Source organism: Scardinius erythrophthalmus, assembly GCF_964197995.2.
Source record: "Scardinius erythrophthalmus genome assembly, chromosome: 19".
Lineage (NCBI taxonomy): Eukaryota > Metazoa > Chordata > Actinopteri > Cypriniformes > Leuciscidae > Scardinius > Scardinius erythrophthalmus.
Window position 1 is genome coordinate 27,055,581 of NC_138239.1, and position 14,082 is coordinate 27,069,662.

The window sequence follows — 14,082 nt, forward strand, 5'->3', positions numbered from 1 at the left end:
AAGGACTGTGAAGCTTTGGGGGTGGGTAGATGTAGTATTTTTGCTCAAAATGTTTTTTATCATCATGAAACTTACCCATATTCAAGTGTTGATAAAAAAGAATGCATGTTAAAAAGCAGAGGGTCTGTTCTTTCTTTAGATATATTGCATGTTCAGATATTCATACAACAAAATATTCTGGGGGCCATGAATCTTTTGTGAAAATGATCAAAAACGCTGGTGGTGGCTGGCAACTTTTATAAAAATCGCTGGCGGGGAAAGAGTTAATCGTGCTAAACAATTTTAAGGCATTAAAAAGAAAATATTAATTGCAGAAATTATATTGACCTATCATTAGTGATGCAGCGTAAAAGCAAGTAAGTTGAGAGGCACTTGGCTTCAGGATGTGAGACTGACCTATGTTAAATTATTGGCTAGAATTGTTTTTTAATACATCGCCATATATACGATGTATGGAAATTAGCTGTTTGACGTTTCCATTGTTTCAGTTGGTTTCTTCTTTGACGTTATCTTAAAACACAGCCATGCTAAGTTCAATCAATGGGTAGTGTTTGGGACACCTGTCTGAGAACATTTATCATTTTTGAAATTCCATTTGGTGACACTAGTGGAGCAGAAACGGCAGCTTTAACGCCAAAGGATCTAAACCTGTAGTAAAAATGACCAACAGCCATGACATGAAAACCCTGAAGAAAACTCTAGATAGACGCAGCTCTTCTTCACACTCACCTTGAAGTGCTGCAGCTGTTTGGTGGCTAGCGGGTCGCGTCGTGGGTCATCAGTGTCCTGCGTGCTGCTCTCACATTGTTGCGCGTCTGGTCTGAGATTCAGATTGAAGATGAAGAGCTCGGTTTCTCTCAGCCAGCTCTTTAACTCCTTTATCCGGCTCTCCAGCTGGGTCACCATCCTACTGGTGTCTGGAGACAGAAGTTCACGCTGACTCCGCTGGCCCACACTGGGCTCCACATGCTCAGCCAGGGTTTTCTGATTGGACACAAACAGAGGTGTCACACAAGCACATTCAAGAAACAAACATGACAAGATAGCCCAATTTACCATATTGTATACACCCATTTTACTGTAGTAACATGGTATTATGATGCATAAAAAATATATAAAAAAGGTAAATAAAATAAAACTAAATAAACTAAATATAAAAAAATAAGGTACATTTTGTTAGTGGGGAGTGATTACAACTATTTTTTTAAGTGTAAAGAAACTATATTTTATTGCAAATACAATTTATTTTATAGCACACCATTTCATGACTTTAAGGTGCATGAGTTTACTATGGTCTTTCCACAAATACCACATTTAAACTATGGTAACAACGCAAAGTGTATGTTTAGTGTTGATCCAAAGACAAAATTCATTCAGGCATCAGGCTAGAACAACTTAAATGCACTGAACTGCTTTATACGCAACTCATATTATTTGGGTTTAATAAAGAAGAGAGATGTGGTGACGACTGCTGTATCCACACTGCCGCTGTGCGCCTGAAGTGTCTGATAACAGGCAGTTTCTTTTGATGAGTCTGAAGGGGTTAAAATCTCATCGCACAAAGTGGCATTTTAGAGCAACATTCAAATGTTTGTTGAATAGCAAACAATCAGCGGCAAAAAACACACCAATGATTTTAGAAATGGGCTCCGCTGAACAATTTTCTCCGACTGACAGCAAGAGAAGCGAGAACCATGCTGAGCTGCAGACTCCCTGTGCGTGTGTGCGCGCGTGTGTGTGTTTTCCCACCTGCCTGGGAATTGCAGTTTTTAGAGACAGGTTGAACCTTGTATACTGAGATGGCAATTGCAAGCACAATACACACCATTATCCAATTAATACACACACTGGCTGCTGTAATTGTCTTTCCTTTATGTGTGCCGTGTGTCGGGAAGCTGGAATGGAAACAGATGTGATTATGACGCAGCAATGAAGTGGCTATTTCAGCATACAGCGTTAATTAAGTTCTCAGGGTTTGCCCATACACATCCGGCCTGCATCTTCCTCCCGTGACCGGCCTTTATTAACACACCTGTCAGCAAAGTGTTAATAGCAAAAGGAAATGGACGGCTCAACTCAGTGACAAGGGACATTTTAGCTTTAATGTGAAAATGGGTTCTTCTGGCCGAAAACAAATGTTGAGGTTTTCTGCTGGGCTGACCGAGGTAAAATCAGATCTCATAGTGATTTTATGAGACATTAGCGGTCATAGAGTGTGAAAACATGGCGTTTTTGAAATGTAATAACTTTCTCCACATCTGAAACTACTTTCCTTTTCGGCTGACATCACCAATCACTCTTACTTTTTAAACCCCTCCAACCACCTGTCATAAAGAGACACTTTTAACCATGAAATTGAACAAAATTGAAAGTAAGACTTGTAGATTGTAAAAAAAGATTTCTATTTCAAATAAATGCTGCTCTCTTGAACTTTATATTCATCAAAGAATCCTGGAAAATCTATCACGGTTTCCACAAATATATTAAGCAGCAACATTGATAATAATAGGGAATGTTTCTTGAGCAGCAAATCAGCATATAAGAATGATTTCTGAAGGATCATGTGACACTGAAAACTGGAGTAATGATGCTGAAAATTTTTTCTTTCAAAAACATCTTAAACGATAGTGTACATTTTGCTCCTCTGAAAATACATCACATTTTAGAATGGGTAAAATGGGTTGCAAATGCCATTTCATGTTGACAATATTCGAATATATTTTAAGAGGTGATAAACTGTAAGAAAAAAACAGATTTTTCATGCTTATTTAAATTGCTTATTGAATTACGTTAGCAGACATAAAATAAACAAATGTAAAATACAGGAAACAAATTAAGAAACCAATGGATTATGCAGACATTCTAACATCATAAAAAAAATTCTGGAAATTTATGGGGGAAAAAAACTATATGGATATAACTTGCTACATTTACATATTAATGCCCATTCTGTATTCAACAACTTACCCACCCTAATGAATTATGACATCATAATACAAATTTACATATAAACATCACATAGCTACAGTACAAAAACAGCTTGTTTAAGCTCTGGGTCGCAGAGAGGATGGGTCATTAAAAGTGCTATAAAAGTGTGTAATATGAACTATTTAATTCAATCAGGCCCAAAAAGTCCAGTTTCATGGACAGAGAGGAGAATCTCTCTCCTGCCACTGTTTATTCCTCTCTCTCTCTCTCTCTCTCTCTCTCTCTCTCTCTCTCTCTCTCTCTCTCTCTCACTCTCTCTCTCCTTTTATTTCCCTGTTCTTTCCACTCATCTGAATACAGATGATTTGACGGGCTTCAATGGAATCCAGATACCGCCATTGTTTTCTCTGAGTAACAAATGTCTCAGAGGGAGGTGAAGTCAATGCCCTTGGAGGGTCACACGGCAAAAAAACAGGAATTTATTGCCACTTTATTTTGTTCGGGAACAGTTTGCAATCATAAATTCTTCATAAGCAGAATACTTCAGAGAATGGTCTGTCTTCATAAATATATACGACAGGGGACATCAATTTCATTTAATTCACAATTTGTGTCAGCACAGCAGATGCCAATGGCTGACTTGATAGGCTTGTTTAATATGCAATTGAGACGGCATAATGCGCGGTGCAGGGAGCAGCGACGCTCAGATTGAACTCTCCGCACCGCTGACGGTTTATTCCTGTCGCACACGCCCCAACGAGACGCCACTCATCGCGAATACGCGTCGCGCACGCTCACACCAGTCAGAAAGTTTGCCGTGGCCAAGCGGCGGTGAATATTCCTTTTCTGGATAATTCTAATTAACGCTTGATTGCGACAGGGAGGGAAGATGTGAGTTGTTTGACACTTTGAAACTCTCCGAAAAAATTCCTGTTTCAGATCAAAGGCTGTTATGCTAATCTTGAGGAGCATTGCAGAAGCATATCCACGTGGGTGTATGTGTTTACTCATTATTAGTGAAGATAAATTATTTAGCATTATACCACTGTGAAGAGCTGTGTAACTTCACCTTTATAGAAAAAGTCAAACTTGTGATTACCCTGCAGGAAAATGCAGCTAAAACTAGATTCTGATGATAGAAGCTGATCGTTTATGAACTGGTTTAGGTGGTTGAGCCAGTTAATAGTGACGGTTCTCTCTGACCAAACAGTGATCAGCAGTGTTTACACCTCACATTCTAGTATCGGTAAGGCTCGCTTGGAACCTCAACCGAGGTGGTACTAAAAAAAGTACCAGGTACTAGGTACTGAACACAGTGGAAAACCCCCAAAAGTGAGCCGTACCGAGCCGTACCATGAAGTGGAAAAGCACCATTAGAGCTGGTGAACCACCTTGGTCAAAGTCCCCCTTCAGTCAATAATTTTATCCCTTATCAGTTTTTTTCCTGTAAAAAAAATTCTTCATGCCTTAAAAAAGCTGGAAATCTTCACACTTGCTTCATTTAGTATTTGCGGATTCATGAATATGTAAATGATCCCCGCCTCCAATCACTGACACCAGTTCAGAGACCCACTCAGTCAACTTTTTCTGAAGTAACTGTAGTAAACACAAAAGCATCTTTCATTAATACGCTTAGCCTTTTGCTTGTCTACATTATTAAACAGCTAATAATATGTGTTGCTAATGTTACATACAGTAGACCATGTTCCCGTTCACCATTTCAGTCTGCCTTCAAAATGTTTCTAAGAAGGCTGATTTTTAGAACAACTCAAAATGTCAGTGGAGAAAGGCATATAGTTCATCATAACATCAGAATATACATCATATACATAATTCACCCGGCTATATTGCTAAAAGTACCTGATTTTTCATATGAACAGAAAAATATACCAGGATAACCTGGCTTCTCTTGAGACTCCCCTGCTTCGCAGCATAGTAATCACATTGACGTGATTGGATACAAGGTAGTTTGTGACGTTCGGAAACACCAGCGATTTCAAACCGCGTTTTTGAGAACTTGTTCACTGCAGTTTTAAAGGAATAGTTCACTTTAAAATGAAAATTCTGTCATCATATACTCACACTCATGTTGTTTCAAACCTGTATGAATTTCTTTCTTCTGCTGAACAGAAAGGAAGATATTTAGAAGAATGTCTGTAACCAGGCAGTTTCTGAGTCCCATTGACTTCCATAGTAGGAAAAAAATATACTATGGAAGTCAATGGGACCCAGAAACTGTCTGGTTACTGACATTCTTCTAAATATCTTCCTTTCTGTTCAGCAGAAGAAAGAAATTCATACAGGTTTGAAACAACATGAGGGTGAGTATATGATGACAGAATTTTCATTTTAAAGTGAACTATTCCTTTAAAGGGCACCTATTATGCAAAATTCACTTTTACATGGTGTTTGAACATAAATGTGTGTTGGCAGTGTGTGAGCAAAACCACCCTAGAATGATAAAAATCCACCCAGTAGTTTTTTTACTATCTCAATAAATCACAAGCACTGTCTCAGAACGCTCTGTTCTAAGATTGCTCTCACTGTGACGTAGAATTGAGCTAAGCCCCACCGACGTGATTTGATTGACATCTGGTTTTGGCATAGACCCCGCCCTCGGTGATCTGTACACCATCGCCATTGTTTCAATGACAGCCGGTGTGTAATGTCTCATAAGAAGTTTAAGTGTTCTGTTGTGGGATGTAAGAATGGACATACTAGTCTTCACTGACATCAGAGCCACTGAAAACGCAGCGGATGGATTTTATTTATGAAGAAAAGGCACCACTTAAACTTCCTAAATACGAGAATCATGTTCTGACTGACTGTTTAGTGAACTAGGGTCAAAGTTAATCCTCAAGTGTGGATCGTTGCCTACAGTTCGCGATCCAACGTCACCTCCAGAAGTAAGTGTATTTTATGATTTTTGAGCAAATATTCATTTCAATCGATGTCAGCCAGTTCAACAACAAATGCGTCTAAAGCTATTTATTGTCGTCGTATAGGATGTCTCAACAAACAACGTCAGACAGTTTTATGTCACGTAGGCTATCATTTTTTTGCAGCAATTACAAATGTAAATAAATTAAGGTCTGCTCTATCATCATTGACAGTATATAAACGTCTATCTCCCTCCCCTTAAGAAAAAAATAAATAAATCGTTTGTACTTAGCAAACGTTATCACAGTATTTGTGTGTGTGTGTGAGTGTAGTTTCAAAAAATTGCGCGAACGTTATCACGCGAACCATATTTCAAATGGTTATAATAAATTAACTGTGGGGTATTTTGTGCTGAAACTTCACAAATGCATTCTGGGGACACCCAAGACCAATATTACATCTTGTAAAAAGGGGCATAATAGGTGCCCTTTAAGGACAAAATACTCAGCAATGGTGTTGACTTGAATTTGAACATGGTTTGTCTGAAAGCATATTAAAAACATCACATAGACATAAACAACATTAAAAACTTAAGTTTATGGGAGCTGACTAACAGTCTTCTAAACACATTGAAGTGGTTGACCACTATAAGCTGGTATGATGGGCTGGGTTTCTGTAGCTCATCTAGTATGGCACTATAATGTCATGGGTTAAATTTTGAGGGAACAAACATACAGATAAAATATACATAAAAATATAAATATACTACTGTTAAAAAGTTTGAGCAGTGCCGGTCCTCCCTATACACAAAGTATGCAAGTTGCCCTGTTGCTCTCAAAAAATGATTTAATGACTAGGGATGCATTAATAGAATTTTGGTTTTGGTTTTGGCTTACAATGATTATGAAAACATGATGCCGCATGACATTAATTTCCTTTAAAGCTACACTGTGTAATTTTTTAAGTTGATTCTTAGCAAAAAACACTTTGTTCTTTCAAAATTATACAGTATGTGCTCATTCATGTGTAATTACTTCCACCAACTAATCAAGTATTCCCGTAAGCGTAGAATCTGCCATTCAGAATACATACGAGCGAGTCGCTCAAATGGCAGCAGCCATGTTGCACCTCCATCTTGAAAATACATTAGCCAAAGAGGGACATACTTGGAAATTCAAGCTTCGCCTTTCACACTTTTACACTCAGTGGCACGGTGACGAATGCGAGGGGGAGATTACTCGCGACTGCCGGCAGATTTGAAAGCCTGTTCAAGATGGAGGATCACGCCTCGAGGATATGTAACAGAGTCACCAAGGAAGCGAAAGATTTGTAATAGTTTTCTAAAGTAACCTCATCACTTGAAGGAACACTCATGGACAAAGTCGAACTGGAAGCCATGTTAATCTTGGAATAATACGGCCACCATAGGAGTTAAAACGCCATCGGAATGGGAGGGGCTAGAAAGTAGCTAATATTCAGTTGGTAGTCATATACAATTTCACCGCAAGATATGAGAAAATCTTACACAGTGTAGCTTTAAAGTGGTGCATTGTCGCCCTTCCTATGTAATATCCAAATTAGCCATGTAACATCACTGTTGTAATACACAGTCTCCAGCTGGAATAAAAAGAGTTAAAAGCGTATTGAGCTGTGAAAGCCAGGCAGCTTTCTGTCGGAGTGAAACACGGACAACTAAGTGGCTACTTTGGGTTTCGGATGTGCGCTTAAATGGACAAATTCACAGTTTTCACTAAAATGCAGTCTTAAGTAAATATAAACAGCTGGGAAAGTAATCAAATGCTTGTTAGTATATTAGATCTGTGCATTTGGTCTTAAAGTGACAGCAATAAAGAAAACAAGAGAATCATTCACTGCTCTTCACTGAATAACTTGAGTAACTTTAATTAGAATCAATATATATATAATTCATACGGTGAAGACTATTCAAAGTTTTTTTTTAACATTTGATTTCTTTATTAAATGTTTGTATAGCTATTATTATTAGTAGGCTCAATTGTTTATTTCATTTTTACCTTTTTTCTATTGTACAGTGCTATGCATAAGTTTAGACACCCATGCTAAAGTTGACTAAAAAGAGGAATAAAAAATCATCTTTTGGAAATTGAACTTAATGCCTTAATTAAAAAAATTAGGAAAAATCCAACCTTTAAGGACACCAGTTTTCTTTGTGAATGAATAATGTATCGTAAATAAATAAATGTTCTTCCTTAAAATACATTGTGCATAAGTCTGGACACCCCTGTGTTAAATTCCCATAGAGCCAGGCAGATTTTTATTTTTAAAGGCCAGTTACTTCATGGATCCAGGATACTATGCATCCTGATAAAGTTCCCTTGGCCTCTGGAATTAAAATAGTAATTTTATGTGATAAAGTTCCCTTGGCCTCTGGAATTAAAATAGTAATTTTATGTGGCCTCACATCATCACATAGCCTTCACCATACCTAGAGATTGGCATGGGGTACTTTCCATAAGATCATCTCTCAGTGCAAATCAAACTAGCTATTAGGCTAACTGAAATAAAACCATGCCAATCTCTAGGTATGGTGAAGGCTATGTGATGATGTGGGGCTATTTTAATATTTTAAAACAGTTGTGCTCCCTCATATTTTTTGTGAAAACGGTGATAAAATTTTGTTTAGACTATGATGAACAGAAAATAACAGAATTTATTTGAAAGAGAAACATTATAAATGTCTTTACTGTCACTTTTGATCAATTTAATGCGTCCTTGCTATATAAAAGAAGTCATTTCTAAATAAATTAATAAATAAAAATCTTACTGACCCCAAACCCTTAAACAGTAAACTATAAATGCAAATAACTTTGGATAAACGTGTGATAAATGAGCTGCATTTATCCAGGGAGAAAGTACAAGTAAACAGCTTAAAAATAGAAGAAACGCTAACCAAGCCGAAACATTACAGGGAAATTTTTTAAAAGCCTTAGAAAAACAGGGTAACTTTGAAATACGTCAATTTGACGCAAAGGAAGCGTTCAAACAAATGTGTTTTAAGATGCATTTACGCAGTACTTTTATTCTGACAATGTCTTCCCAACTTTTTCTTGGATTCTCAGCTCTAAATCTTCCCTACCTGCCCGCTTCCCTCTCATCTCAGCAGGGCGCTCTGGATCAAGGAAAGATCAGTATCAAGGTGCGACACTCACCTGTGTCAGAGCAGCTCTGACTTTGAGAGCCGGCTGTTCAGGAAGCACTTTCTTTCCATAAAGGAACCCCTGACTGATGTGACGCTCTGTGCTTTTAACAGCCATTTCCCAAACAGGACAATAAAGTTTCATAGCTCCTTTGTTGCAGCAGAAACAAATGTTATGTTCATACAGTAGACTGAACAGAGAGAGACAAACCTCGAGTTGATCCCATTTGCTCCTGAGGGCCGTCAGCCGCTGGTCAAAGTCAGCAGGAAGTTCAGTGCCGCTCCTCTTCAGAGATTCAGACCAGCCCAGAAGCTGAGTCTTCTTGGGAAGCCACATGGACATCTCCACACTGTTCCCCTGTAGAAACACAACAGTCAGAGGGTGAGAGAAGCACAGTTACCATTCAAGAATGGGCTTTTAAGTGTTTTCTCCACCCTTTGAATGGTTGATAAGCCTATGTGCAATTAAAACACACAAAAAAAGACCTGCATATTTTGTACACTACAGTTCAAAAGTTTGTGGTTAAGGTTTTTTAAATGGTTTTGAAAGAAGTCTCTTATGCTCATCAAGGTTGCATTTATTTGTTCACAAAACAGTACTATTGTAAATAGTGAAAATTACAGAGCCCCGTGCATGAGGTGAAAAAAAGTGCATATCGTGGCCACAAATTAACAATTTATTCCCATGACTTACTAAAACGTCACAGCATGTTTTACTAATACGCTCTTTTGTTTTAAGTAGATTGTGTGCACAATATAATAATTTCTTCCCTCGTTCTACTAAATCGTGGCCACGTTGTAATAATTTGTGCTCTTGTTTTAGTTATTATTATACCATATTTTATTTATTTAATGTAATTTATTCCTGTGATGGCAGAGCTGAACTTTCAGCATCATTACTCCAGTCTTCAGTGTCACATGATCCTTCAGAAATCATTCTAATATGATGATTTGCTGCTCAAGAAACATTTCTTATTATCATCAATGTTGAAAACAGTTGTGCTGTGGAAACAGTAATACATTTTTTTCCAGGATTTTTGATGAATAGAAAGTTCAAAAGAACAGCATTCATTTGAAATAGAAATAATTTGTAACATTATAAATGTATTTAACGTTACTTTTGATCAATTAAATGCATCCTTCCAGAACAAACGTATTCATTTCTTAAAAACATTTCTTGCTTAACCCAAACTTTTGAACTTTAATTTATTTTGTTAATCAAATTTACTCAAATGTATGATTTTTATAATCTCCAATCAAAAATGCAATTTAATCAAGCATTTAAATAAATAGTAAACAAATGAGGAAACATTTTCTATTTAAAACAAGAAAGTTGTACAAATATTGAACAAATATTTAAAATAAAGGTTAACAACTCACAAATGTGTAAAATTTGGTTCCAGTATAAGTATATAGTCCAGTGTTGCAACCCTCCCGGTCTGCTCAGCCTTGATATTTTTATCTCTTTTTTTAACAATAAGATGAAAGTTAAGTAAATGTTATATATCAAATTTAAGAAGAGAATCTGATGATACCAGATCTGTGATCTGAATGATTTCTGAAGGATCATGTGACACTGAAGACTGGAGTAATTACTGATGAAAATTTAGCTTTGCATCACAGAAATAAATTATATTTTAAATTATATTAAAAAAGAAAACAATTATTTTAAATTGTAATAATATTTTACAATATTACAGTTTTTTCTGTATTTTTGATCAAATAAATGCAGGCTTAATGAGCATAAGAGTCGTCCAAAACATAAAAAAATAGTATGTTTCCAAACTTTTGACCGGTGCTGTATGCTACTTCAGGAGAATAGTGGTCATATGTGTTCTAATTGGTTAACTGACAGTGTTAGGTCACTCGCCAACACAAGTTGAGCAGAATTGTGTCATTTCTGTTTGAATGCTGGACTAACATACAGTAAAAGATGAAAGTGATGTTATTCAACACCTTATTTCGGTTAATTCCTCTCTTCCTCCCTCTATCTCTCTCTCTGTCTCTCTCTCTCTCTGTCTCTCCCCCATTTCATTTTCTGCATCAATAGCTACTTGATTCTAGTTTTCGGTTGTCATTTATCATTATGGCGGATGCGCATTTAAATATTTAAATGTGCTGTTTTCCCCCCTTTCCTTGCTGTCATCCGGCCAGCGTTCATTTTTCACTGTCGTTTGTTTTGATGGAGATGGTATCACACATCCTTTTAAATCATTCATCCCTTTCAGTTTTTAATAGTGGCCGCCAAACTAAAGACGCTCCGCTTTAAAGTAAAGGGGATTACACAATTTGTTTGTTGACAGCAAATATTGATTTTAAGTCCTTTCGTTGGTTTAAAAAATGGCAGGTTATTGATGGACAACGCAGACAGAGGGAAAGATAGCCTGAGTAATTAGAATGCCAGAGCGATGGGAAGTTGAAGCATCATGCTAACCTTAGCTACGTGCACTGCATGGATGACTTTTGGCCCTTGAGTCACTTTCCCCGTTTCAACCTAGATAGGGTGATTTGCATACTTAACCCAAGGAGCTCGAGCTTGAAAACTTTATAGTCAACTGTGTAATTGACGGTAAGGAAAAACATATTCAAGGGCCAAAGATGCCACCGAGGTGGAGGTGTGACGGAAATACATGATCCTGGCATTGCTCTGTTAACCCTGATGAGCAGAGCTAAAAAATTAAAGTTTGTTTTTAAAAACAGGTTATCAGTGCACAACAGGACACACTTACAACTCATCATAGTACGGGTACATCACATTAGAAATAAATTACATGTTCCTGAAGCAAATCATACCAAACACACCATCCAATTTAAGGTCTGTGGTAACTTCTCATTTTGTATTTTTTGGTTTCTTTACAAAAAAAATTATACCCACACGCACGCACGCACACACACACACACATATATATATATATATTTTTTATTTATTTTTTTAAGAGCTGTCAATAGATTACAGAAAATGAGAAAAGCAACAAATAGACATACAAAAAGTAGCTTTAGAATTTTTAGAATATATTATTCAACATAGAATTCATTACACATAAACTTTTATGCTTTAATGGCCTTGAGGGTGAGTAAATGATGGCAGAGTTTTTTTATTTATGAAATTATACTCTAAATAAGAAACAAAAACTACCAGCAGGTGGCAGTAAATGTGTAAATGAGTAAGTCATTGAATCATTCATTAATTCGAATCGTTCAAATGGCTGATTCATTCATAAATGAAGTTAATAGGTGCTTCTCAATACTCAAATTGATGCTTCCTCGCTCCTCCATCCTCCAGCCTGTGACCCGGAAACCAATGGAACTCCAACTCCTAAGTCAAAGAAGCTTCCTTAGGAGTCATGAGCGAGGATACACATGTGTATCCGTCCGGGGGTGGAGCTAAGATGTGAGTAAGGAAAGAGAGAATGCACCAATAAGAAATGAGATGCACCCAATGGCTCTCTTTATGAACCATTGAATCAGTGGTTCACCCAATTGATTTGCTCAAAACGCGGATTCATTCAGAAACGAAACACCGCTGTGTGTTGCTCCAAGATGCGTGACAGTTCTGCTGTTGCTTTATAGGTAAAATTTTCATTGGCAAAATTGAGTAAAAGCAGACAACATTGTCTCGAAAATATAACACAATATTAATGTCTTATTTATTGAACCGTTGTATAAAATCAATATCACATTTACACTTGTGCTATTTGGGACAAAAACAGCACTCGTGTGATATTGCGCTCTTTACTCGTGTGATATTGCTGAACAATATCATATATAAATATGAGACGAAAACTCATATGGGGCATTATTGACCTTATTTCTTGAATTTTAGGGCAATTCTAACTACATTCTATAGGCTCCATCATACAATGAGTTGTTGCCCTGCTTCATGTTCGTCACTAATAATAATAATAATTTGTTACATTTACAAAGCGTTTTTCTGGGTACTCAAATCGCTTTACATATGGGGGGGGGGGTAGGGGTCTCCTCAACCACCACCAATGTGCAGCATCCACCTGGATGATTAGGAGGCCATGATGGATGGGGGCCAATGGGCAAATTCGGTTACACCTCTACTCTTTTCCCGAAGGACATCCTGGGATTTTTAATGACCACAGAGAGTCAGGACCTCGGTTTAACGTCTCATCTGAAGGACGGGGCTTTTTGACAGTATAGTGTCCGCATCACTATACTGGGCCGTTAGGACCCACACAGATCACAGGGTGAGCGCCCCCTGCTGGCCTCACTAAAACCTCTTCAAGCAGCAACCTAGTTTTCCCAGGAGGTCTCCCATCCAGGTACTGACCAGGCTCAACCCTGCTTAGCTTCAGTGGGCAACCAGTCTTGGGTTACAGGGTGATATGGCTGCTGGCCTAAATCAATCAACTGTATAAAACGTAAGATGACCTACACACTGTAGGTCTGGGGTGTGGCGGGTGTGTTAAATGTGTTAATAATTTTATCACAATTTTTTTTCCCATAGCTAATGAATTAAATGAACGTGTTAAATCGGCAGCCCTAATATATAGTGAATACCTAAAGGGGAATACTTGGAGTTAGGGATTTTTTCACATCACTAGCCCAAAGTAGGACATCAATGCAACATGTCAGGACACCCCTTGAGATCACATGATGGAAACAGACAGCTTTACTAACAGTCTTTAAATAGCAGAGCACTTTTAATAACTGCAATAGTGGGCAAAGATGGCCGCAAAATAAATGAAATTTCAACAAGCCCTCGCACATTTAATTTATTTCACATATTAATGAACGTGAGTCTGGAAATGTCAGCAAAAATGCGGTCACACATGAACACACTTAATGCGGTTTCGCAGATTCATCTTATCCATTAAATTAAAGTTTGTTCAGGCTCTGTAACTTGTTGAGACAACAGAAGTAAGACTCCATGATCTGAGGCGGAGATGGGGCGTATTCAAATCATTTTATGCTAACGTTCACACGTCAGGAGCCAGGCGGCGAAATGAGAATTCACAGGACACACTCGGCCTCCCGACGGGCCCTCATCTAAATGACGGATTCTGCACTGTCCCTAAATCAAAAAGGAAGTAATAACATCTTTCTTTTGCCCTGAAATGAATCTGTGAAGG

General features: G+C 37.6%; 1 protein-coding gene across 2 annotated transcripts in view; it reads right to left on the reverse strand.

Moving 5' to 3' along the window:
* The window catches only part of akap6 (A kinase (PRKA) anchor protein 6), a 178,597-nt gene that overhangs the window by 23,559 nt on the left and 140,956 nt on the right, over positions 1 to 14,082 (reverse strand). For both annotated transcript variants that reach the window (XM_081347605.1, XM_081347606.1), the window contains 2 exons: positions 9,195 to 9,341; positions 730 to 984 (listed from right to left, as the gene is read on the reverse strand). In XM_081347605.1, coding sequence (XP_081203731.1) covers positions 730 to 984; positions 9,195 to 9,341 — 402 coding nt within the window. The remainder of the gene's footprint in view (positions 1 to 729; positions 985 to 9,194; positions 9,342 to 14,082) is intronic.